The sequence below is a fragment of the Anser anser genome (assembly GCF_964211835.1).
Source record: "Anser anser genome assembly, chromosome: Z".
Lineage (NCBI taxonomy): Eukaryota > Metazoa > Chordata > Aves > Anseriformes > Anatidae > Anser > Anser anser.
The window spans coordinates 64,842,321-64,865,803 of record NC_139723.1 but is presented as its reverse complement, the minus strand read 5'-3'; the positions used below and the strand labels follow the sequence as shown (position 1 = coordinate 64,865,803).

General features: G+C 39.9%; 1 protein-coding gene across 2 annotated transcripts in view; it reads right to left on the bottom strand.

Moving 5' to 3' along the window:
* Positions 1-18,853, bottom strand: part of LOC310889773 (interleukin-6 receptor subunit beta-like) — a 42,145-nt gene extending 23,292 nt beyond the window's left edge. The window contains exons 1-8 of one of the 2 annotated variants that reach the window (XM_083817789.1): positions 18,823-18,853; positions 16,547-16,685; positions 14,087-14,134; positions 13,744-13,794; positions 6,469-6,580; positions 2,203-2,369; positions 968-1,107; positions 21-162 (exon numbers count right to left, since the gene is read on the bottom strand). In XM_083817789.1, the coding sequence (XP_083673915.1) occupies positions 21-162; positions 968-1,107; positions 2,203-2,369; positions 6,469-6,580; positions 13,744-13,794; positions 14,087-14,129 (655 nt within the window). In that variant the 5' untranslated portion in view covers positions 14,130-14,134; positions 16,547-16,685; positions 18,823-18,853. Of the gene's footprint in view, positions 1-20; positions 163-967; positions 1,108-2,202; positions 2,370-6,468; positions 6,581-13,743; positions 13,795-14,086; positions 14,135-16,546; positions 16,881-18,822 lie in introns of those variants that run through there. The other variant, XM_083817788.1, reaches the window with a different exon arrangement.
* Positions 18,854-23,483: the final 4,630 nt, after the last annotated feature.

The window sequence follows — 23,483 nt, the reverse complement described above, 5'->3', positions numbered from 1 at the left end:
TGAAACCATCTTTCACTTACTGTGAGGGACCAAAATCTCTCTACTCCAAATGCAAACACAGTGAAGACCATCCTTGGCTATGCATCTGAGCTGAACAATGTACGAAGATGTAGCATTTAAATTTGAAACAGTGATGTTGACAGCATTGCTTTCTATGGGCACCTAAAAACAAATGATATTTAATGTATGTGGCAGCAATAAAACATAAGACATAGTCTTATAAACATAATAAAACATAGTCTTATATTAACTGTTTACTCAGTCAAGGACCATTATTCTGACTGCAGAATAAAGTAGCAGTCCCCATCATAAAAGAAGAATTGCTACATATCTTAGCCAATTTCTTTTCATTCTTTCAAGATTATATTTTCTTCTTCATGATCTAACTCTGTTCAGCCAGGACATGTAAGCAGTAGTGTAGGTCTAAACATTGTTTTTTAAAATTGATTAGGCATATATGCTGAAAAATTATCAGTTACTTAGCTTTGATACTTGCTGGTGTTCTGAAGAACAATATCACAGCTACCTGGTCTCTGATAAGTCTGAAAATGTAATGATACCAGCAAAGTAAGTAATATGGCCCATCACTTAATGTATAACCAGGAGTTGGGATTATATCTAATTTCTGATATCCTCTGTAGATCCTCAGCTTTTCCACTGTTGATTGTTGTGTCTTATTGTCTGGTTAATTTACCAGCTAACACAGTGTTCTTCCTTTTTTTTTTTTTTTCCCTTTCTGTATTAAAGTATTAATTTGTCTCTCCCATACAGCTCAGGATCTGTCAGAACAAAACTAAGAGATCTTTGTGAGATTTGCCTTCAAACTGAATGCTATGCTTTCTCGCTATCCCTATTTCTGTGCTCTTCAGTAGCATCCTGTTTACATCCTGCCATACGTGCTATGTACTGCTGAGCTGATGGTAAGTCACCTTATGTTCTCAAGTAATTGGCATCTGGAAATACTTACCAGCGTCCACTGAGTGGTTTCTGTGAGTGCCTCTCTGTATCTCAGTTCATATTGTGTAGGAGTTGCAGGCATGTCCCATTTTATTATCAGTTGGTTTGTGATCTGATGAGCATTTATGTTAGATGGTGTCAAGCACTTCCCTAAAATGGGAAATATGCAGATGTTATCAATACAAGAGAAGCAGGAAAGCTTTGGTAATTATGTGCCAGGTGTGTTGGTGTGTTTCACTGAAAATAAAATATAAGACTTGGCTTAGAATACTGAAGAAGACTTTTAAAAGACTGGAAATAAATTATTACTAAATCTTTATGGCATCAACAAAATAGGATTGTTCCCCTTGCAATTATTTTGTGAATGGTTCTCCTGATATCAGGAAGACCCTTTTTCTAAACAGGTGCTATTCTGAGTGAGTCTGAATGGCAAAATCAAAATGTCAATAGTACCTAAAATTGTGTTCTGTAGAAAAGTTTACAGAACTTAATGGCTTCCAGTTTCAGCACCTGTGTTTAACTATGTAATTTTAAATGTAAATACATTTTGTTTCCCCTCCAATAAAAGCAAGGTGGCCAAAAGTCTCCCAAGGAGGTCATAGTGATAATTTGGTTGTACTGGTCAGTGGTGAGAAGCACTGTTTTACTTGGAAAGAAGGTGGGGCTTTGGGAAGATCTTGAAGTTATCTCAGTGATTTGGTACTCTAGAGAATCTGTGAACAAATATCTAAACTGCATAGTTCATAGGATTTCTTTTTTCATACATCCCCTGAAGTACTGTGTAATAGGCAAGTAGCCTGAGAAAACAGCTGAAACTTGAAAAGATTTCTTAAAACTTTAATGCTCTATAGCAAGAATTCCTTAAATGCCTGCTACTGAGTCAGCCTGCTCTTTTTATACCCCTAAAGAAGTTAGGAAAACCACCAGAGAGCAGAGGAAGCTGGTGGAGTATGGTACACAAAGATATTATCAGTATATATTTTTGGGGATATAAGTATTTTATAATCAAGCAAATGTTTTAAAGTCCTGCTCCCATTAAAAAAAAAAAAAAAAAAAAAAAAAGACTTCTGCAATTGACTTCAATGAAGAATGAAGATTTCATCCAAAGAAGCTGAACTGTAAGACTTTGAATTAGTGAAAAGAACGTGTATATCAGGAGTTACGATTTTGAAAATAATTTTGAAGAAAATGCTACCACTGTTTCAGCTGGATGCTGAAGTAATACAAATCATGAAGATGTTGTACCTGCTTTGCTTGGTGTAACCGAGATGTTCTTTCCTTTCACACAGCTGTCATGGGCATAATTCACTTCTATCCAAATAGATGCAGAGCGTTGCATGTAGAGATTCCTTCGTTCTATTGTGATGGAAGGTGACGACGTATTTGCTTTGAAAAGTTTATTGATTCTTTCCCTTCACAAAAGAGGAATCAGAATGAAGACCAAACTTTTCTGAGCAACTTGAAACAGCAAACGTAATTCCAGTACCCCAGTAATTCTAGCTAAATTAAACTTGCAAATCTGTGTTGTGTGGTGGAAAACTGTTAAATTCTGTAAATTTATAATGCACAGAGTGATACAAGACAAAATCTGTATAGCCTTCTTGTACTTAAAATTGAATGTAAATAAGCATTTAGAAGGTATAACTTTAGGTTAGAAATTACTTCATAAAATCTACTTGCCACCTACAATGGAGATACACAAATTCCTGGAATGAATCTAAATTACCACAAAGGTATGAAAAACGTAGTGTGTTATGGTGTTATGCCTGTCTTCTGACTAAAGTCTGATGCTTTACAGGAACAAGACATAGATAATTAAATGCCATCTCAGTCCTCAGACCTGTAGATTTCTCCTAAATATACCTAAGTATGAAAATGGCCCAGGAAGTCTGAGAAATTTCATTGTTTTCACCCACAGTGCTGGTGCCTGATGCTTCAGTGTGTTTGTAGTTCCAACATTCATCCAGGAAGAGGATTTCTCTGCTTGAAGGTTAATAAAAGTTGGACCTCCTAGACAAACACCCTATTCCTCAGATTTTACATTAGTGTTCAATACTCCTGTAGGTACTGCAATATCTACATGGGAGGTGCCTAAGCAGGTACTCCCCTCATCCTCAGTTACTTGCCTTCAAGAATGCTCTTTCAAGAACAATACTAAAGCAAAAATTCAGTACCCCTTGTTCTTTGACTTTGTTTACAAATTCCTTATTTTACTGAATTCATTAGCAGCAGAAAATACCTCCAGTTTTTTCAAATAAATCTTCAAGTCTTCCCCCTCCGCAGCCTTGTGTAATGGTTGAAGATTCAACAGAAAATGTAAGTTAACAGGGTAAGTCTACCATGTACAGAATATATTTGCAAGATACAAAGTGCCTCCAACTCATGGTGACTGTGCAGTAAAGCTTTTTTATATAAATGACTTCCGTAATTACTATGTGCTTCGGATTAGTTAATGGAAAGATATTTTATGCCACCTTGACTCTCACCCAAATCCAATAGCTGGCCAATTCTCTGTTATAAATTCAAACAAATTCAGTGGCCATAAGGTATGTGGACTGTCCAGAACTATTTGGAGCCCTTTAGGCACTTTACACTGTTTTGGCCAAAACCATTTAATGCAGATAGGAGTCCACAGTTCACAGAATCACAAAACAGCTGAGGTCGTATTGGACCTCTGGAAATCATCTTGTCCAATATTACTGCTCAAAGGAGGATCATCTGGGGCAGTTAACAGCAGGGGGAATAGCACGTGTTAGAGCCAGTCCTGTGTCAATATACATTGTCCTTGTAGTTCCATTAGAGAGGAAACCGCTTGCTATCTGGACTGGCTGAAGCCAGCTGAGATTTTGGCCTTTTCCAGTGATCTGTACTGAAAACTGAAGTTCTGACAATGTCCTACATGTAACCAATTGCCATAAAAACATTATCTTGGGTAGTGGAGGGTTTAGGACTAGAATGTGAGTGTAAAGAATATGTAAAGAACAGCAGGGATGGGGATAATGAATAAACACTTAAAGGGGAAAGATTTAACGTTATTCTGGTGTTTCTTCACCACTCAGTCGTGTTTTCTTCATGAAAAGGACTTAAATGGCAGGCTGTTCCTGTTCTGTCTAGGCTTTCCCTCACAACCCCCCTCTACAATTTACTCTCTGACACACACAGAACAGATTTTTCAAGGCTAAAGCTGTGCCAATTCAATGTTCTTAAAAAGAAATGTGTAGGTATACTAATTACCTACCTACATATTTCAAGTGTTAAATGTGCTGATCACAATAGAATATTAAATAACTGGAAAAAAACCACAACACACACACGCACAAAAAAACAAAACAACAACAACAAAACAACAACAACAACAAAACTTGAAGGTTCCCCCATCTTCAGCTCCATCTGTGTTGTGAATCAGGCATTAATATTTCAAACTATGGTTTTGAGTGCTTGGTTTGAACATCTGTGTGGGATAGTTTTTCTTTGATCCTTTTTTTCCTGACAATTAAATCAAAAGCAAGAATAAGGAAAAAATTCAGAGTCAAACTAATGTTATTTGTAGATTGGGGTGATGTCCTCTTCTAGGCAAGCAAAAAATCCTTTCAAATGCATTTTGTTTTCCTTCTAGCCCAATGAATAGGGAAAAAAAGAAGATTTTCTTGAAGATTACTAGGCTGAAGCCTAGGAGACTGAGGTTTAGGTCCTGGCTCTGGCTTGGGAAAATCTCTGACTCTGTGAGGCAGTTGTTTCCCTCCTTGTCCACCTTCTCTTTCACTATTTTACTGCCAGTTCTCCATTCATAACATCAACTCTGCAGCCTAGGAAAAGCACAGTCTGAGTTTGACTGGAGAGTTAAGAGCAATGACATTACAAATACTCTGGCTGATAGCATCTCTATAGAAGGAGAGCTGTTTCACAGGTGATTCTCCCCTTCCCAGGAATCAGTGCTCCTGGAAGACACAGGAGATGAGACAGCAAATTCAGTGAAGTTTGATACTTATTGCAAATTGGCACCTGCTGCTACCTCCAGTGGGAAAGTATTGATGGAGCCAGGGAGAGTAATCACACCCTGAGGTGGCTGCCTTGCTAGTCTGCAGTGTGCAGATCACCCTGGGGAATTTGCCAGGGTAGTGACATTTTCTTAGCTTCAGGAGATGCTCCTAACCACAGCTCTTTTTTTTTTTTTCTTTTTTTTAAATGCAAAGAGCAAAGAGCAGTGTGTTATGTGGTGACATAATCAGCTGTAAGTATCAGAATTTGCCAACAGCATACAGTATTGTAACCTGTGTACCCCATGACGTGGCCTCATGGCATAGATTGTGCCTTCTGATCTCAGTTCTCTCTTTCTAAACATGCCCTTAATCTCGTGGGAGATCCCAAATATGTAGATATAAAATGAGGAAAATCCCTTTTGTAATGAAGGTACTGAGACGGCAACCTACATTGTTCTTTTTAAAAAAGCACTGTGCAGATGTTGATTTAATCTGCCTATCTACATTTTACATGGGTTTTGTTTTAACATCCTCAAAAATTGGAGCATGAAAACTGAAGATACCCATATTATGAGATTAAGACCTACAAATTAATTCCGGCTATTAAACTTGATAATTCAAAATTGCAGTAAAATACTTCAAAATCTATGTTTCATACATGCCACATCCAATATCTCATTTGATATGTGGCTTAATATAATATATAATGTATAATGTGTGTATTAGTGTTGAATATTCAGTGCAAATCAATAGACAAAAATAGAAACAATGTGATCTGTGGAAATAGTTTTTCAAACAGACATGTTGGAAGCATTAAAAGATGTCTAATGACCAGCAAACTATAGAAAGAAGAAATAATTGCTTCTCAGATAAACATGATATACTGGGTGGGAAGAGGGTTCTTGCAAGACCATTTGCATGTTCTCAGTGGACAGTGAAGAAAATTACTGGTATGAAGAGCTTGTTTCACTTCTCTGCAATAGGGCTACCGACTTACAAAGTTGCTCTGTTATCTTTTTTTTTTTTTTTTTTTAAACAGGGAGGGAAGATAGGGGTCTAATCTTGATCAAAGTTTAATGAATCAGTGAAAAAGAGAGGTAAGCACAGTTGCTGCTGAGGTCTTCCCAGTCTGATCTAGAGTAGCTTTGCCAGGCACCTTTCATGAAATTAGGAAAGAGGTAAATCACTCTTCCTCAAATTGGACAGAGCAATTGTTGAATCTATGCACCTATTTCAGATTTTTCTGTATGTATTTTCCATTCAAGCAGAGGTTCTAGCTGTTTCTGCATTGACAATTAAGCTAATCTAAGCTTCTGCTTGGCACTGTGTGTGCTTGCCAATGTCAACCTCCTTACAGTTTGGAATGTGCAGCTCTTACCAAATCAGTATGAGGTGTGAAGAAAGATTTTGATCAGTATTGTATAACAACCTATAATGGGATGAAATGCAACAGAACACATCTCAGGCAGGTAAGAATAATGCCAAACAGTGATGAGAGCTTTTCATTTTCTGAAGTAACTTTTAGACTTACCATTTTAAGAATAAATTGTAAATAACAGTATTTGGAGCACTGGGTACTGGCAACCAGGTGCAAGTTAGATCCTCACTTATTTCTTTGTAGCACATCAATTCATTGTCCCAGTCTGCAAAATGAAAATATGCAGATTGGAAAACACCCATCACAAACAACTATTTACCATCAAAAAAGTACAAGATGGCTAGGAGAATCAAAAGAAAAAAAAAAAGATAAAACCAGTTACATTCTTTGTGCAATGAAATAAGTACTAGCTGTGTGATCCCTTATACCGTGTTTATTCTCAAGGCAAGCAGCTCACTAATGCTCAGAACAAGGGACAGAAACATTTAGAGAGATTAAACATTATGCGTTGCAATGTTTCCAAGGAAAAACTAGTTTTCCTACATGGCAGTAAAAACCAAGAATTGTTCCAATGTTTTGCATTCCCTTTACCAGCTATTACATGAGAAATAATGTAGTACTGAAATGCTTGCCATGGTTTTTCTTGTGGCTTTGGTGTTCTTACACCTTCGAACTGTGTTTCTCTCCTACAACACTGACATCTTGCTTGCAGTTTGCCTCTGCACTTATTTAAAGCTTAAACTGGTTAAACTGTTTGTTGTTGCTGTTGATTTGTTTTTGTTGTTGTTTAGTTTTGTCAATTCTGACTGGAATATTTTTATCCTATTGGAAGCACTCTCTGGCAGAACTAATTCCGTGCATACAAGGAAGCACTTCCAGATGCTGATAACTTTTGCTAACTTTGAGGAAAGTTATTGCAAGATAATTTCCCTACAGCAGATGACAATACTGTTAGTACCTCTCTGCTAACAGACCTTAGATTTTTATCTCCCACCTCTGCTCTGCTCTGGTTTCACACCTTCCTGATCTGGCAGTTAGTGCCTTTTCTGCTCTCAGTGTCTCTGCAGATGCAGCGGGCTCAGAGCAGCAGCTGTGCGCCATTGCTCAAGTGTTTTCTGGAATTTGTGCAAGGCAGTGGCTTCTGGTGGGTCACTCCAGATCCATGGTGCAAAACACATCCCCCAGGGGAGTCACTATGGCTTGGAAATCTTGCAGAACACGGAGCATCAGCCTTGCATGGAGGGGAGGCACAGTTCCTCAGCAGAATTACAAACTGGAGCTGGCAACAGCTTTGCTTGGAGCAGATTATTGACAGCTAAACAGAATTTTGTAGACATTTTGGAAATCATAGGCCAGAACTGAGGATCTCGTAGACCTCACACATCCCTGTGAAACATCTTAGAAAGTCATGCAAGAATTAATTTCTTGCATAATTAATTTTAAGGAGGAGTCGGGAGGAGAGAGTGGCTTCCTTTTGGTGATTATCACTGAGGGCAAATGTGATATTTCCACAGTTTCCAAACTGAAAGAATTACTGGGGAGTTTCTTGCAAAGCATTATATCACCATAGCACAGGAATAATTATCAACAACAGAACTGATTGACTAGACTCCAGAATTACTCTAAAACTGTCAGTCATCTCTATCTGGGGATCCAGAGTTCAGAATAGTTGCTGGAGAACAACAGAATAATGTATACTACCAGATTCAAAAAGATCACATTACAAAGCAGGAATACAAACTTATATACAAAACAACTTGTGTTTATTTTTTGGATTTTTTTTTCAAATTTTTTTTTTTCACCCGAAGAGAAATTAACAACTGATGATGTTCTTAAAGGATCTCATCTTTTAGTTTCTGGTGGTAAAGCTAATTTCAGTATTTCAGAAATCTCTTGTCAGAAACTTTAATCATAAAATCTGACTGTTCTCCTTTTGCTTTGTGTCTTACCGTCTGAACTATTAGTTCAGAAGAATCAGCCATTGTGTCTCGAACCCCCACCCACACTTTTTAAAAAAGATACAGAAATAAAATGTGTTGGTTTTTCTTCTCTTCAGAAAAGTAGATAAGGATCTCAAAATGTACAGGATATTTAACGTGATAATGATTTTTTTTCCTAATAAGTAGAGCCACGTGTTCCTTACATCTAAGAGGTTTAATAAGATGCCAGTAGACCTATTAGTCTTCAACAATAAAGGTTTGCTCTTTGATAAGTAAATATGTGTGTCTCTGGACTTGGTAACACGGGATGGTTGTGGTTCAGAGATTCACCCAGGTTCATAGAATCATGAAATTGGTTGGGTTGGAACCCAGACCCAGACCCAGGGTCACAAGCCCCTGCCATGGGCAGGGACACCACCCATCAGACCAAGTTGCCCAAAGCCCCATCCAGCCTGGCCTTGAGCACCTCCAGGGATGGGGCATCCACAGCTTCTCTGGGCAGCCTGTGCCAGTGCCTCACCACTCTCTGAGTGAAGAATTTCGTCCTAACATCTAATCTATCTCTCCACTCTTGTAGTTTAAAACTGTTCCCCTTTATCCTGTCATTATCTGCCCAAGCAAAAAGTTGCTCTCCACCTTTTTTATAAGCCCCCTTTAAGTATTTTAAAGCTGCTATAAGGTCACCCCAGAGCCTTCTTCAGGCTGAACAGTCCCAACTCTCTCAGCCTTTCTCATAGGAGAGAGATCATCCTTGTGGCCCTCCTCTGGACCCACTCTAACAGATCCACATCCTTCTTGTGCTGGGGGCCCCAGACCTGGATACAGCACTCCAAGTGGGGCCTCACAAGAGCAGAAGGGCAGAATCACCTCCCTCAGCCTGCTGGCCACTCATCTGTTGATGCAGCCCAAGATCACAGAATCACAGAATGACCAAGGTTGGAAGGGACCTCTAAAGATCATCTAATCCAATGCCCCTGCCAAGCAGGATCACCTAGAGCACATTGTGTAGGATGGCATCCAGGCTGGTTTTGAGTATCTCCAGAGAAGAAGACTCCACAGCCTCTCTGGGCAACCTGTGCCAGTGCTCTGTCACCCTCACAGCACAGAAGTGCCCTGTCATATTCATCCGGAACCTCCTGTGCTTCAGTCTGTGCCCGTTGCCTCTTGTCCTGTCGCTGGGCACAACTGAAAAGAGACTGGCTCCATCCTCTCAACACCCTCCCCTCAGATATTTATACACATTGTTGAGGTCTCCCCTCAGTCTTCTCTTTTCCAGACTAAACAGGCCCAGCTCTCTCAGCCTGTCCTTGTACGACAGGTGCTCCAGTCCTCTCATCATCTTCGTAGCCCTCCTCTGGACTCCCTCCAGTAGCTCCATGTCCCTCTTGTGCCGGGGAGCCCAGAACTGGACACAGCACTCCAGGTGGGGCCTCACCAGGGCTGAGTAGAGGGGGAGGATCACCTCCCTTGACCTGCTGGCACCACTCTTCCAAATGCAGCCCAGGATCCCTTTGGCCTTCTTGGCCACAAGGGCACATCGCTGGCTCACGGTCAGCCTGCTGCCCACCAGGACTCCCAGGTCTCTCTCTGCAGAGCTGCTCTCCAGCAGGTCAGCCCCCAGCCTGTACTGGTGCTTGGGGTTATTCCTCCCTAGGTGCAGGACCCTGCACTTGCCCTCGTTGAACTTCATGAGGTTCCTCTCCGTCCTACCCTCCAGCCTGTCGAGGTCCCTCTGAATGGCAGCACAGCCCTCTGGGGTATCAGCCACTCATCCCAGCTTAGTGTCATCAACAAACTTGCTGAGGGTGCACTCCATTCCACCATCCAGGTTGTTGATGAATAAGCTGAACAACACTGGACCCAGTACTGACCCCAGAGGAACACCGCTAGCTACAGGCCTCCAAATAGACTCTGCACCACTAAGCACAACTCTCTGAAAATGCAGGACATAGTTGGCCTTCTGGGCTGCAGGTGTGCCCTACTGGCTCATGTCGAGCTTTTTGTCCACCAGAACCCCCTGGTCGTTCTCTGCAGGGCTGCTCTTAATGAGTTGTTCTCCCAGTCTGTGCTCATGTCTGGGATTGCCCCAAACCAGGTGCAGCATCTTGCATTTGCACTTGTTGAACCTCATGTGGTTTACATGGGCACATTTCTCCAGCCTGTCCAGGTCCCTTTGGATGGCATCCCTTCCTTCTGATGTATCAGCTGCAGCACTCAGTTTGGTGTCATCTGCAAACTTGCTGAGGGTGCACTCAATCCCACTGTCCATGTTGTTGATAAAGACATTAAACAGCACCAGCCTCAGGACAGACTCCTGAGGGACACCACTCATCAGCATGTTCCACCTGGACATAGAGCCGTTGACCACCACACTCTGGGTGTGACTTTCAAGCCAATTCCTTTCCACTGAGTGGTCTACCCTTCAAATCCACCTCTCTCCAATATGGAGATCAGGTTGTCATGTAGGACCAGGTCAAAGGGCTTGCAGAAGTCCAGGTAGATGACATCTGTTGGTCTTCCCTTGTCAACTGATGCAGTCACTCTATCACAGAAGGCCACAAGATTGGTCAGACACAATTTACCTTTGGTGAGGTCATGCTGGCTCTCTCAGATCACCTTATTGTCCTGCATGTGCCTTGACATTGCTTCCAGGAGGATCTGTTCCACGATTTTCCCAGGCACAGAGTAGAGACTCTGTAGTTCCCCATGTCTTCCTTTCCATCCTTTTTAAAAATGGGATCCCAGTTTTCTGCCCTCCCTGCTTGCTTTCTTAGACAGGGGGATGGAGAGAACTTGTGCTCTGAGAAAAACATCCGTAAAGAGTTGCCAGTTCTGTTCAGCTCCTTAGTCCCTACAGATGGTGTTCCAGGGGATCTCAGCCTTTAAACAGCTGGAAGTTCACTTGTTGGAAATTCAGGGTCCTAACTTTGCTGTTTGCTAGGCCCATATTTCTTGAGATCACAAACCCAACCAAGTCATGGTCACTACATCCCAGACTGCCTCCAATCTTAACCTCTTTAAATAGTTTGCCTGCATTGGTGAGCAGCAGGTTCAGTAATACTTCACAGGTTGGTTTGTCTAATACCTGGATGAAGAATTTATTTTCAGTGCACTCTGTGAGGGTCCAGGATTACTCACAGCCTGCTGTGCTGCTTCCCCAGCAGACATCCAGGTGGTTGAAGTCCCCCATCAGGGTAAGAGTGTGCAAATGTGATGCTTGTAGTAGCTGAAGCTACTAGAACCTCATCCACAGGTTCTTCTTAATCAGGCAGCCTGTAGTAGACACCATCCACAAGCTGTCCTTTTTTTTTTGGTGTGGTCCTTAACTTTTACCCACAAACTCTCAACCTATCCATGGCTGTTTCTCAGAGGCATCTCTTCACAATCAATCCCTTCCCTAATATAGAGGGCAACACCCCTACCACTCCTTCCTTGTCCATCTCTTCTGAAGAGCTTGTAGCTCTTCAGAACAGAGCCCCCTCTGTTCCAGTGTTCCAGTTATGTGATCCATCCCACCACATTTCAGTGATAACAGTCAGGTCATATTTTACTAATTGCACCACAATTTCCAACTCCTCCTGCTTGTTTCCTCAGAACACCCTTGCCAAATTATGCTGTAAAAGAGCAGTCCTCTTTTCCTCACTCAGAGTGATTTCTTCCTATAACCTGAATTACAGAGTGTCCTTGGTATGCCTATCATCACTTGGATGGAAGCTGTATATTTAAATTAACAGTTGGTTTGGACCAGAAAGTATGTTAGTATGGCTCAGACTTAAGACCTCCATCCCATGACACCTCCTTTCTCCTACCAAAAGAAATATGCATTTCTAATTAAAGTCTGCTGCATCAGTCTAGGTGTGTGCAGCTTCCTTTTGGGAAGGTGGAGATCAGGTCTTTCTTGTTTCTACAGCAAATGTGAATAATTATTTAGTTCTTTGCTTTCCTAGTCCAATCACCAAACCAAACCTTGGCCACCTGCACTCTTGATGTGGTACTCTAAGAACTGGAGAAAGTAGCAACTGCTCTCACATTATTCTCCTCATTTACTCTGAAATGAGCCTTTCGTTGACTTGGTAATTCTTCTTTTCTTTTAAATTAACAACTGGAAAGAAAACCTTTTTGGAACTGCTATAACACTTCACATCAGTATGTTTGTAACATACAGCTCCTGAAACTGTGAAATAACAGTTCTGGAGAGATGAAATCAAATGGAAACATTTCCCCCTTCTAATGAATTCCTTATAACTTCTTCCCCAAACCATTTCTGTTAACTGAGACCCATGTGGTGACCACAGTGCTGCAGACCTGTTTCTCCTTACAGAAGCACAGGGGCTTGTATTGTTCTTCATGCTCTTGGTCTTACAAAAAAAAAATAAAATAAAATAAAATAAATGTCTTTCTCTATAAAATGGCTTTCTCTATGAGACAGTTTAAAAACAGCCAAGGCAAAAATAGTAGCTTCTATGTGTGGAAACAGTGTATTAACATACCCCACCCTCACTGCCCTGGCCGATATACTAAAAAAGTCCTACAAAGTCCCATAAAGTCCTGTAAAGTCCTATACTACACTCTTCAGCTGAACATATTATGTTACCCACAGTTTTTTCACTTGTCCTATATTTGTGGGTACACATGTGCATACTGTTTTTATCCCATTCCATTTTGGTTTTACTGTACGGCTTCCTTTTAAATAATGTATGTATTATTAGTTCTTCTTCATCTTAGAATATTAGCGCTGTGCCAAGACTGCACTCTGAGATGTGCAAACAAAAAAAAACTTCCCCTGTACCAAAAAATCACAATCCAGTTTCCTCTTTAAAACAAACAAACAAACAAACAAGGCTCAATTTTTGCACTCCTGTACGTATTGTTTTTCTTCTAATTTTTTTCTGGTATTCTCAGTAATGCTTTAGTCCAATGGAGTAATAGCAAGAACTAGATAATTATGCATAGCTAATTTCAGAAAAATGCAGTCATATTGATGTTGTTTCATCCAGTGCCACTGTGTAGTAAAAAACTGTTTTCCCTGCTGTGGCTCCTAGCAAGAAAAAATCCTAGCACATAGGATTTTTTTCTGCCTACAATAAATCCAGCATGACCACCAGCTGCTGTGAAATTGACATCCATTGGTAAGTGTTTGACTGCTCTTTTTTACCATTAACTGTAATGTATTAGTTAAATCTAAACCATAAATGTTTGTCAATGTAAACATCATATATTCTATTGTCATTTGACTAGGCCACTAGGAGGCCCGTAGAAACAAGAAATAGTGACAGACCCTGTGCCTGCAGCCCTGTAATGAGTATCTGGGCCTTGGGAAAGGGTCAGAAATTCACAGCTTCTACGTGCTGGATTTCAGCCAAACAACCCTATGCCAATATTTCAAACCCAAATCACTTCAGCTGGTAGATTTCCTTCAGCAATTATAGGAAATCTGAATGTTTATCTTTACAATTAAGTAGATATTATGTGAAATATATTTACCCACCTGGAAGCTGCTTGCACAATTGAAAATCCAAGTTTAAGCAGTTACAGGAATCTAGGGTATAAAAAAGAATGCATTTAACTGAAATAAAATAAAATAAAATAAAATAAAATAAAATAAAATAAAATAAAATAAAATAAAATAAAATAAAATATAAAATAAAATAAAATAAAATAAAATAAAATAAAATAAAATAAAATAAATAAACTGTTGCTGAGTGCAGTTTCTCCTACCCAGAGAACTTAATTCAGTCATGACTTTGGTCATACATCCTTGCCTTTGAGTAGTGTTAAGAATTTTTAGTATTTATAAACAGCAGTAAGTCATGCATCAAATGAAAACTCACCTGTTGCAAATAAAAAGATAGCTGCGAGCAGAGAGTTCTTCATCTTCTCTGAAAAGAAGCATAATGATTATCATCAATGTTACACTGTCTTTAGTCTATTTTTCATACTTCCTCTTCAACTTTCCTATCCATTCCACTCCCTATACTTTTGCTGGCTGAATACAACTAACCCACTTGTTAATGACAACGTGATGGACATTTGGGCTACAAGTTAATAAATATATTTAGGAAATTCTAATTTCACCTGTATGAAAAACAGAAGCTTTCCTCCTTGGTGTGTACAAGAAGTCAAAATGAGATTGTTAAAGGTGTCTAAGATATCAGCAGTGTAAATCCAGTTAAGCTTAGGTTAAGCTTAATCTTCTTTGAAAATCTATGCTAAATGTCAATGTGCAAAAAAGCAAGGCAAAGTATTTGACTTACTCTAAAATGAATGATTAGACACTGTAGAAATAATTGCAGCAGCAGACCCTGCCTGTCTTCTCTTTCTGCCTTTTTTTTCCATTTAAAATAAATTCACCACTGTAGAGGTGCTGTATCTGCATTTTTGGTAGCAAAATGGGGAGCCCTAATGTAGACAAAAGTCACCATAGCTGTAAATCAGGTCCACATCCATAAAGTCTGATCAGAGAACATACAAAATAACTCTGAGCACTCCAGAACCACCATAGCTCTTGCGGCTACACCAGTAAAGGGAAATTTTCAGAAAATTTCATTACTGTAGGAAATTTCCCTTCTGTACTCAAATAGCTGCAAGCAGAGTCTGGATTCAAACCCACCTGGTGATAGGCAAATTATTAACTTATCTTGGCAACTATGGCATATTTCAGGTTGAGTATTGAATAGCAACAAAAAATTCTATTTTAAATGAATCATCTTAAAGAGAGAGTTATGGGCATGAGTCTAGTCTACAGTGGGAGCATGTGACTAATGCACCAGCTATATCTTATCAGATTTTTGAAGGGCACATTCATAAAATAGAAATGGAATTCTACTGGGTGTTACAGGGGGTTTCCTGGTAATTAGGTTGCTTGGGCTTGGGAGTAAGCTTCAAAATGCTGAGGGGCGGTAGATACAGTTTGTGCATGGAGGGTCGAAGTCCCTCTTATCTGATTGATCCAAATATCAGCCTTGACAACACTTCCCACAAAGAACAGAGTGAGGATAGTAGTAATTTATGAGCAGGAAGGAAAAAGTGACAGACACAAAGCAAGTCATACGTGAGGGAGGTTTTGATAGCGCTTTGCAGAGTTACAGACTCAGAGCAAACTGGAGGTCAAGAGACAGAGAACGCTACTTGAACTATGTACCTTGATTCGAAGTGATCAGGATAATCACACTTGAAGTAACCTATCCCAGATGAAAACCATGCAAGTCAGTGCAACAGCAGGAAATTGAATTCAGCATGCATAGAATTAGGGAAGAACACACTGTAGGGAAAGAAATGCAATAAAGCAAGTCCATACGAGTGTTGCTGGATCTCTAGGTCTCAGTATGGATGTTACTTCCATTTAAAGAAAAAAAAATCAACTGTAAGAAGTACAGAAAATGCATTGTCAATCAAAATAGATGAAAGAATCTCAAAAACTGAAATTTGTCATAGGAATAAGAACCTATTTTTGATTATAGATCAGGTACCCAGTTGCCATAGTAACCTTTGTAATATAAAACAAAAGCTGAACTACTACTTTTAAGGTAAACTTTGCATAGGAACACTTTTTCATGTGTTTAATATTTCAGCTCTTTTACTGCCATGGACTTGTCTGAGAATTGTAAATGCCTTAAATTTTCCTGTTATTCAGACCAGGATAAATTATGCTGTCTCCTGTGATATGTTCAAAAGTGCAGTAATGACTAGAAGAGACCACCAACTTTGTTCCATTTGTGGCTTAAATGGTTTCTCAGACCTAGACTTATACCTTACTGTAGATGTGGTACTGGATTTCTCTCAATGTTTTTCCTGACTTGTCATTTGCTTATTTAAGTTCTGCTGTAAAAGACAACGCAGGCTCCCGGTCTCCCCTGAATGCAATCTTAACCTCTTCCATTTAGCCTGGATTACATCATGTGAATTAATAGAAAACCCCACAGAATCCTTCCCTGCACTCTGTCCAACTTCAGCTGTTAACTGTTACACTTCAAAGGAAAAAGAATTTCCCAAGACACAGAACCACAGTCAGGAACACCCTGCTGACCCCTCATCCTTATACCTGTGAAACTCTCTTGTACCCTTGCACATCAAAGGGAGAACGGGGCAGGCTATGAGCCTGTGAGTACATTTTTGCAACCAGTGCCCATGGATCCTAATGAAATAGAAGGGGTCTGAAATCTTGTTTGTTCATATGGGACGGGCAACCCCATTCAAGCACACTCAGAATCCGGCAGGCAGCTGAAGCAGAATGTAGGCTGCAGAAATATTGCACCAGCAAAGGAATATTTCATTTGTATTCAAAGTCTTACCTTCTCTGAACTGCAAGCAGTTGTTGAGGTCTTCATTTTCATCTGGTTGAGTATGTGTATTTTTGGTGTAAATTAGCTTGCCATTTCTCCAATAAAAAGGTCAGTTTCAGTTGACTGCAGTTGCTCTGTTTCATGCATACTGCAAAAAATTCAATATTGTCACAAATACAAGTTCATTTTTGGCCTATTATTACTACATGCTGAAGTCCCGTATCTTTCCTCTGGATCTAAAATAGAGCTACACTATTTTTCACAAGTAACTTCTTGAATAACTCTGCTTCCGATAAGCAAACCTGCAAGTCTGCAAAAGATTTGACTGTTGCAGTGCTTTTTGCCAGAGAAATACACCAGTATCTGAATTCAAAAAGCAGTTTTGATATGGTCTTTGAAAAAAAATCCCACCCAGTCTTCAGCCACACCCCCTGGGGGAAATTCGCTGTGATAGGAAAGGTCTCCGCCACACACTCTTTCATCCTGTCTGAGTTCAAGTTGCATTGTGAAACAGCTAATTTTTCAAACAGTTCTGCCTTCTCTTAATGAAAATGACAATATTCACCCCAACACATTGGCTGATAGACCTTCAAAAGAGGTCTTCCCTGGAGGTATAAAAAATGTAAGTACAGATGAAGCACAGATATTGCTAAATAAACTAGGCAGTCAATACAGAGTGTAGAAGAACCAGCAATTTGTATATTTGCGTGAAGATTATTTGGAAGAGAAGATGAAGGAGGAAACAAAGTTGATTTTGTTAAAAAAAGTGTGGATCAAATTCTGCTTGTGCCAGAGCAGGTCCAGGGTCTCACCACTCTTAGTGCTGTGATGGTAGATCTCCCTAAGTCTGAATGCAGAGTTCTTCCTAGTATGTTAGATAGAATATTTTTAAGAATTGAGGCAGTATGACCTGATGAGACAGGCAACTTCTTTTTGCTACAACATCACAGTTACTGCTAGTGGCTTGTTTCTATGATAACTGGAGGACGTCCTCCCTGGCATATTTCAGACCTGTGCTATGAAAACTGCATTCAACAGACACAAGTCGTCTGAGCTGTGTATGGCCAAGGTATGGCCAAAGGGATGTCCCTCTCCCCACCTCGCCTCGCCTCTCCTCCTCTCCTCGCCTCGCCTCGCCTTGCCTCTCCTCTCATCGCCTCTCCTCTCCTCGCCTCCCCTCGCCTCGCCTTTCCACTGCCTTTCCACTGTCTTTACCTCAACCCACAAGTTTTCTAAATTTTCCCCTCCTGATTCTCTTCCTCCCCACCATGCTTTGGTTGTCAGGAGAGAGGAGTGAGCAAGTGGCTGTGTGGCACTCTGCTGCTTACGAGGGTTAAACCACAACACGAGTTGTACAACTATGTTGTAGCCTCTGACTGTTCTGACAATATAGTATAAAAGTCTTCTGAGATTTGCATTCATTATGTTTTCTTGTGTAGCCAGAGGAATTAAGGATCATTCTTAGCTTTCTCCATCAGATATAAGACTTTACTGAAGGAAACTTAGTACCTTTTCTACACAATGAAAATGGCAAGCCTTCTTCCTTGCCATCCTGCTTGGCTTATCCAGTAGGCCTGCATCTGCTAGAGGGAGTTATTTTGGGATATGTGGTGTGGAAACAAAAAGAATTTGACAAAAGTTTGTCTACAGTCTCCCAATGCGCACTTGTGGGAGTAAGATTCAGCAAAGGTTTTTGAAAAAGAATTTTATTTTTAAATGTCTTTCTTTTTTCATCCCTGGGACAAGTGGGAGGAGATATAACAATCTGATTCATGCTTTTTCTCTCCCTCCCCCCCCCCCCCCCCCCCTTGCTCCTGGGCAGAGAAACATTTTCTCTGTGAAAACCAACTACTGTAGAAAGCATAAGTTTGGGGAAATCCTAAGAAAGGACTAGGAAGTAACTCAGTACAGGGCAGTAGCTGAACTTTTTACATATTATTCTGCGCTCCTTGTATATCGTCCTGCCTTTCCCACTTCAGTAACAGTGCATGTGTTTGTGCTAGTTTGTGCTAGTGTAACATTTTCACAATCCTTTTCAAGGATTTTTTCACAATCCTTTTCAAGGATCCTTTTCAAGGATTGTGAAACAAACATTTTCACAAACTTTTCTCTGTAGTAATATTTCTTTCAGAATACTATCCAGCATTAGAATGGTCTCTGAGCTGAAAAGTCATTACCTTTTCTTAGTCCAAATCTTTTCAAGTGTCTTTCCTGTTTTGGAACAAAGTGATTTAAACATAGTAATTATAATTAATCGAGTCATCAAGAACTGTTTACATACTCACTTGTGACTTTATTGTTTTTGACCATTTTCTTTTTCCTTCCCATTATTATTCAGTAGATAACCTGGGGGAAATATTTTTGAGAGATCATTTAATTAGCTTTATTTTATGTTACTTTGATTATCTTAAAATAATTCACAGGTTGGTCTTTGCCACTTTTGTATAGAACAGAAAGCCAGGGAGGGGCTAGATTTGTCCAACTGGAGTGACAATGTCATGATTTTAATTATCCTGCATATCTTCCAAAGCTCATCGACTGGAACAACTGCTCAGAAGATACAATTGGTTGAACTTTGACTGCACAAGGGCTTTGCATATGAGACTAACTACCATGCTTTATGACATCCTGGCATGGCCTATATTGAATCTCCCCATCTAGATTATTCTGCTTTATGTCATTGCTAATTTAGAAAAACCCTTTAAGCAAGGATGGTGTCTGGTGAGTCATGTCCCATTCTAGTATCTTAAACCATAAACCTGCAGCACCTGTTATAGCAAGAGTGACCAAATCGTGCCCCTACCCGAAATATCCAGCCACCCTAGTGGTTAGGGTACTGTTCTGACAACTGAGAAATCCAAACTCGTTGCATGGCTGGATAACGATATAGATCTGAACCAAACATTTTTGCAACTTTTGTTTTGATTTGACCTCCAATGGATTACTCACACAGCCCTGATTATGGCTTCTTCAGGATTAAAGTCTGTCTGTCCATAAACTCTGTGAACTTCTATTTCTCACACAGCTGTAAACAGTATTTACTGGCTTTCTTAGACACAGCATGAATGTTCACAATCCATCTTAGCTCCCAGTTTAGTTTGGCTGCCTTTAACACAGGAGTACCAGGGGTGTTGTGGCTGCCTGAATTTAGTGCCCTGCTATCACAGGTAACCAGTTCTTGCAGTCTGTGTCATGAACTGAAATAGCTCCATCTTAAAAATAGTGGGGTTTTTTGGTCCTCACCGTTCATACTGGAGGCTGTTCCTGAATTTAGAAATCCTTGGTGAGGCTTCCTTCTAGCTTCCAGCATCATATTTCTTCCTGGCTGGGTTATATTTGTAAGTTTTTCTGCCAACTTCACTCTAAATATTTTCTTTCCTCCCTCACACTGATTTTTTCCTGGGTTATGTGTTTTCCTAGGTTATACAACTCATACTTTCCTAGTCTATTATTACATGATATATATTTTATTTTACTGATTATCTCATTATCCTGTCTCAGTGCAGTCTGATTCTCTGAGATTTGTCTGCTAATTAAATAGTACTAAAGAATAAGGCTTGCTTAGGCTGTTTTTGTCTCTATTTATCTCCCTTTGGCTTGGGGAGTTGTCATGGTGAGGTCTCTTCCTGCTGACCGCAGAGGATCATGCTTTCATTTCTGCGTTGGTTAAGTGTGGTTCAGCGGTCAGTCGTGGTATGTGGCAGTCTGGGTTCGAAGGGGCATTTCTCTCAGTTCGATGACATCCCAGCACAGTGAGGAAGCTGATTTGGATGCTGGAGGGTGCACGATGCACTTCCGTGGCACAGTCACAGAAGGCACCTTAACGAATGGGTGCAGGCATGGCCCTGCTATGTAACCAATGCATATAAAGTCCATTTTGGTTAAAAATAAATAAATAAATAAATAAAAAATAAAAAAACTGGTGATATCTTTGATAAAAAAAAAAGAAACATTTCAAGCAAAGTTACCAAAGTACTTCTTTTTCTTTACAATAAAGCAATGCCAAACTGCTCCATGCAGACATCTCATTTTGAAGAACACAGAACCTCCTTAGCTCTCTCCAGTTAAAAAAATTTACACTGAAAATTTTCAAATTATTTTCTTCTGCTTTCTGAAGAAAAACAAAAACAAACAGCAACAACAACAAAAACAACAAAAACAACATGGATTTAGATCTGTCAAATGTTGGTGGGTTAACTTATTAAGTTCTGAGCAAGAGCCTTAAAACAATGTAATAGGGGACATGAGGTGAAAGTGTCTGCATGAAGCAGTGAAACTCTGTGTAATTGTCATAATTGCAAGCTCTTTTTTCCATAAACAGAGGGGAAGGCTGTGGAGAGAGCATGACAGGAAAAAAGGAATCATATTAAGAGTGAAATGACATGCCAAAGAGTAAACCTGAACTGTAGAGGATATAAGCAACCTTGAAATTGGGGAAGTTTGGATCTAATCTTTGTGGCTTTTTCTCATTTACATAACGAATGGTTTAGTGCTCAGTTTCCTCCTCAAACGCAGATTCTCGGCAACAAAATAGTATCTCTAGTCAATATGTAGACTCCAGCGCCCAGCTAGATGCAAGAAATATGTGAAAGACAGGCCTTCAAGGTTACAGAAAGGGTTACTGCAAGATAAGGTGGAACTGCAGTCAAGAGAAAATGCGTCATCATACTTTGTTGGCCACAGAACAGGACTACTGGCAAGGCAAGAGCTAAGAGGAGAGCTGGACTGCTTGTCCAGCTTAACAGGTCTTTCAGTCCTTTCTGAAAGCTCAGAGGAAGATGGATATAAAACATGGGGTTTAAGCACAGCAAATAATTTATTTTTATTTATTTCCTGTAAAATAATGCAGGAAATAAAGGATCCAGTTCACAATGATGTATGGCCGTATATACAGACAAAGCAAGTGCTACCACTCTGGGACAACATACTTTGCAGTGGCTCAGGGCAAGAGACAATCACACTGAAGATGTATTTGTTTGAGAGGTTTCCTTTTGGCTATGTGGTTATAAGAGGATGTGAATGTAATCTGATATCTATACATACCACCCAGTTTTCACAAAAGCAGGAGCTGGACAAACAGGGGTGCTTGCCTGACAGCTATGTAAAGTGGTCTCTGACCAACAGTTAATGCTGGGTCCTGTGAACAGCCTTGCCGTGTCCTGCATCACCCAGTGCGGGAGCTTTTCCTGCCATGGGAGTGAGACAGATCAACTCTGAATGGAGGAAAGCTGGAGATGGATTTTCAAAGCTATGCTTCTTTGCTATTAAAAGACAAAAGCTATGGCCTGGCTTGTATAACTGAACTGTCTGTGAACATCACTTCAGCTTTAAAAGAGGGTGGAGAACTAAGTCCATGCTCAGCCATAAATTCAGCTTTCTAGAAGTGAAACCAAGTGAAGAAGATCTCCCTTACAGGAAGAAACAGCACTGCAACAAACTGAGAACAATTTTTTTTCCTTTTTTATCCCTTCTGCCTCAGGTTCTTAAATGAAGTAAGGGAACTTCTGAGTCATCAGCTTCACTTCTATTGAAGGTGTTCACTTTCAGCCTGTTTGTAAATTGGTCAGGCTTCAAATTAAAATTGGTTGTTTCTTATTCCCATTACTCCTTACAGAAAGCTGTTCCAGAACTGTGTGTCTCTGAGAGATCATTGGGAAAAAAAAAATCTGAGTTTCTAGTTTGTTTTCCATTTTGGAATAATTTGGCGGCAGAATTATAAAGGAATATTGCAAATCACTTTTCTTTCTTCCTTTCCAGTATTGATTAGAGGGGAGTACACTCTTAGGAGACACTGCAATGTTTATGTCTTTTGAGTGATTTTGGCAGTAGCTCTTCACACCATGTTTAACGATAGTTTAGGGGGGTTGCAATACACAACAGACCCTTTATAAAATAAAAGGGACATGAAGCATCCTTTAATGTAAACATTCTATTGCTCAGTGGTCTGGATTTCTTTAATTTTGTTATACAATACCAGAACTGGCATCACAAAAGCACAGCACAAGATGCATTCACAATTCAATAATTTTACTAGATGGAATAGTCTTTAACAGTAACTCTTAATCAGTAACATGGGTAGGTAGTGAAAGGAAGAATCTAACTTATATCTAACATTTCATACTAGCTCTTGATGGCTTCACTGTTTTCTTCTGTCCCTCCTACCCTTCTTTAGCAGTAATCAAAGTAGAATTTTCCACTGAGTAGGCAATTACTAACATATAAACCAAATATGATTCAAGCAATGACCATGGTCCTGTGTAAGGCATGATGAACGGAATGGAGCATTGTCAGCTGGTCTAGAAAGCCATGCTCCAAGCACCACACAGAGGACGGTTGTAGAGCTGGGGCTGTTGCTCACAGGCCAAAGATGAAATAAACACGTGGCTGTAAGCCCTTTTGCAGTGGTCTCTCCTTGATTGGGAAGAAGAAGTCCTCATCCCGTTGTCTCCCTGTCATCAGTTTTCCATATAAAACCTGACTGAGTTATGTGAAGACTGCTTAAACTTGGCAGTGTTGCACTGTGACACAAATCCAGTAATGCCTTTTTGCTAAACTGAGTTTCTGAATCATGAAGAGTAAGAAAAAAATAAGACACACATCACAGATATGAAACTTTGATAAGTTTCTAAGTAGTGTTGTGTAGGCTTTGTACATCTATGTATGATCAAGTTCTCACTCATGGTACTGAATAAGTTTTGCACAAGAAAAGAAGCAATTAATGGAGGGAAAAATCCAAGAAAGGTCACACTTCTTTACATTACACTCTTACAACTTATTTAAATGAAAGGTTTTTTTTTTCATTGAAAGTAATTCAAAAAGTGAAAATTACAGTGCAGGACAGAAGCAATTAATGTGCATCCTGTACTAGTTAAGCTGCTCACCTCAAGGAAGTTTATCTTCAGAGATCAAAAGACAAAAGTCAGACAGAAATATGTTCTCTCACGTC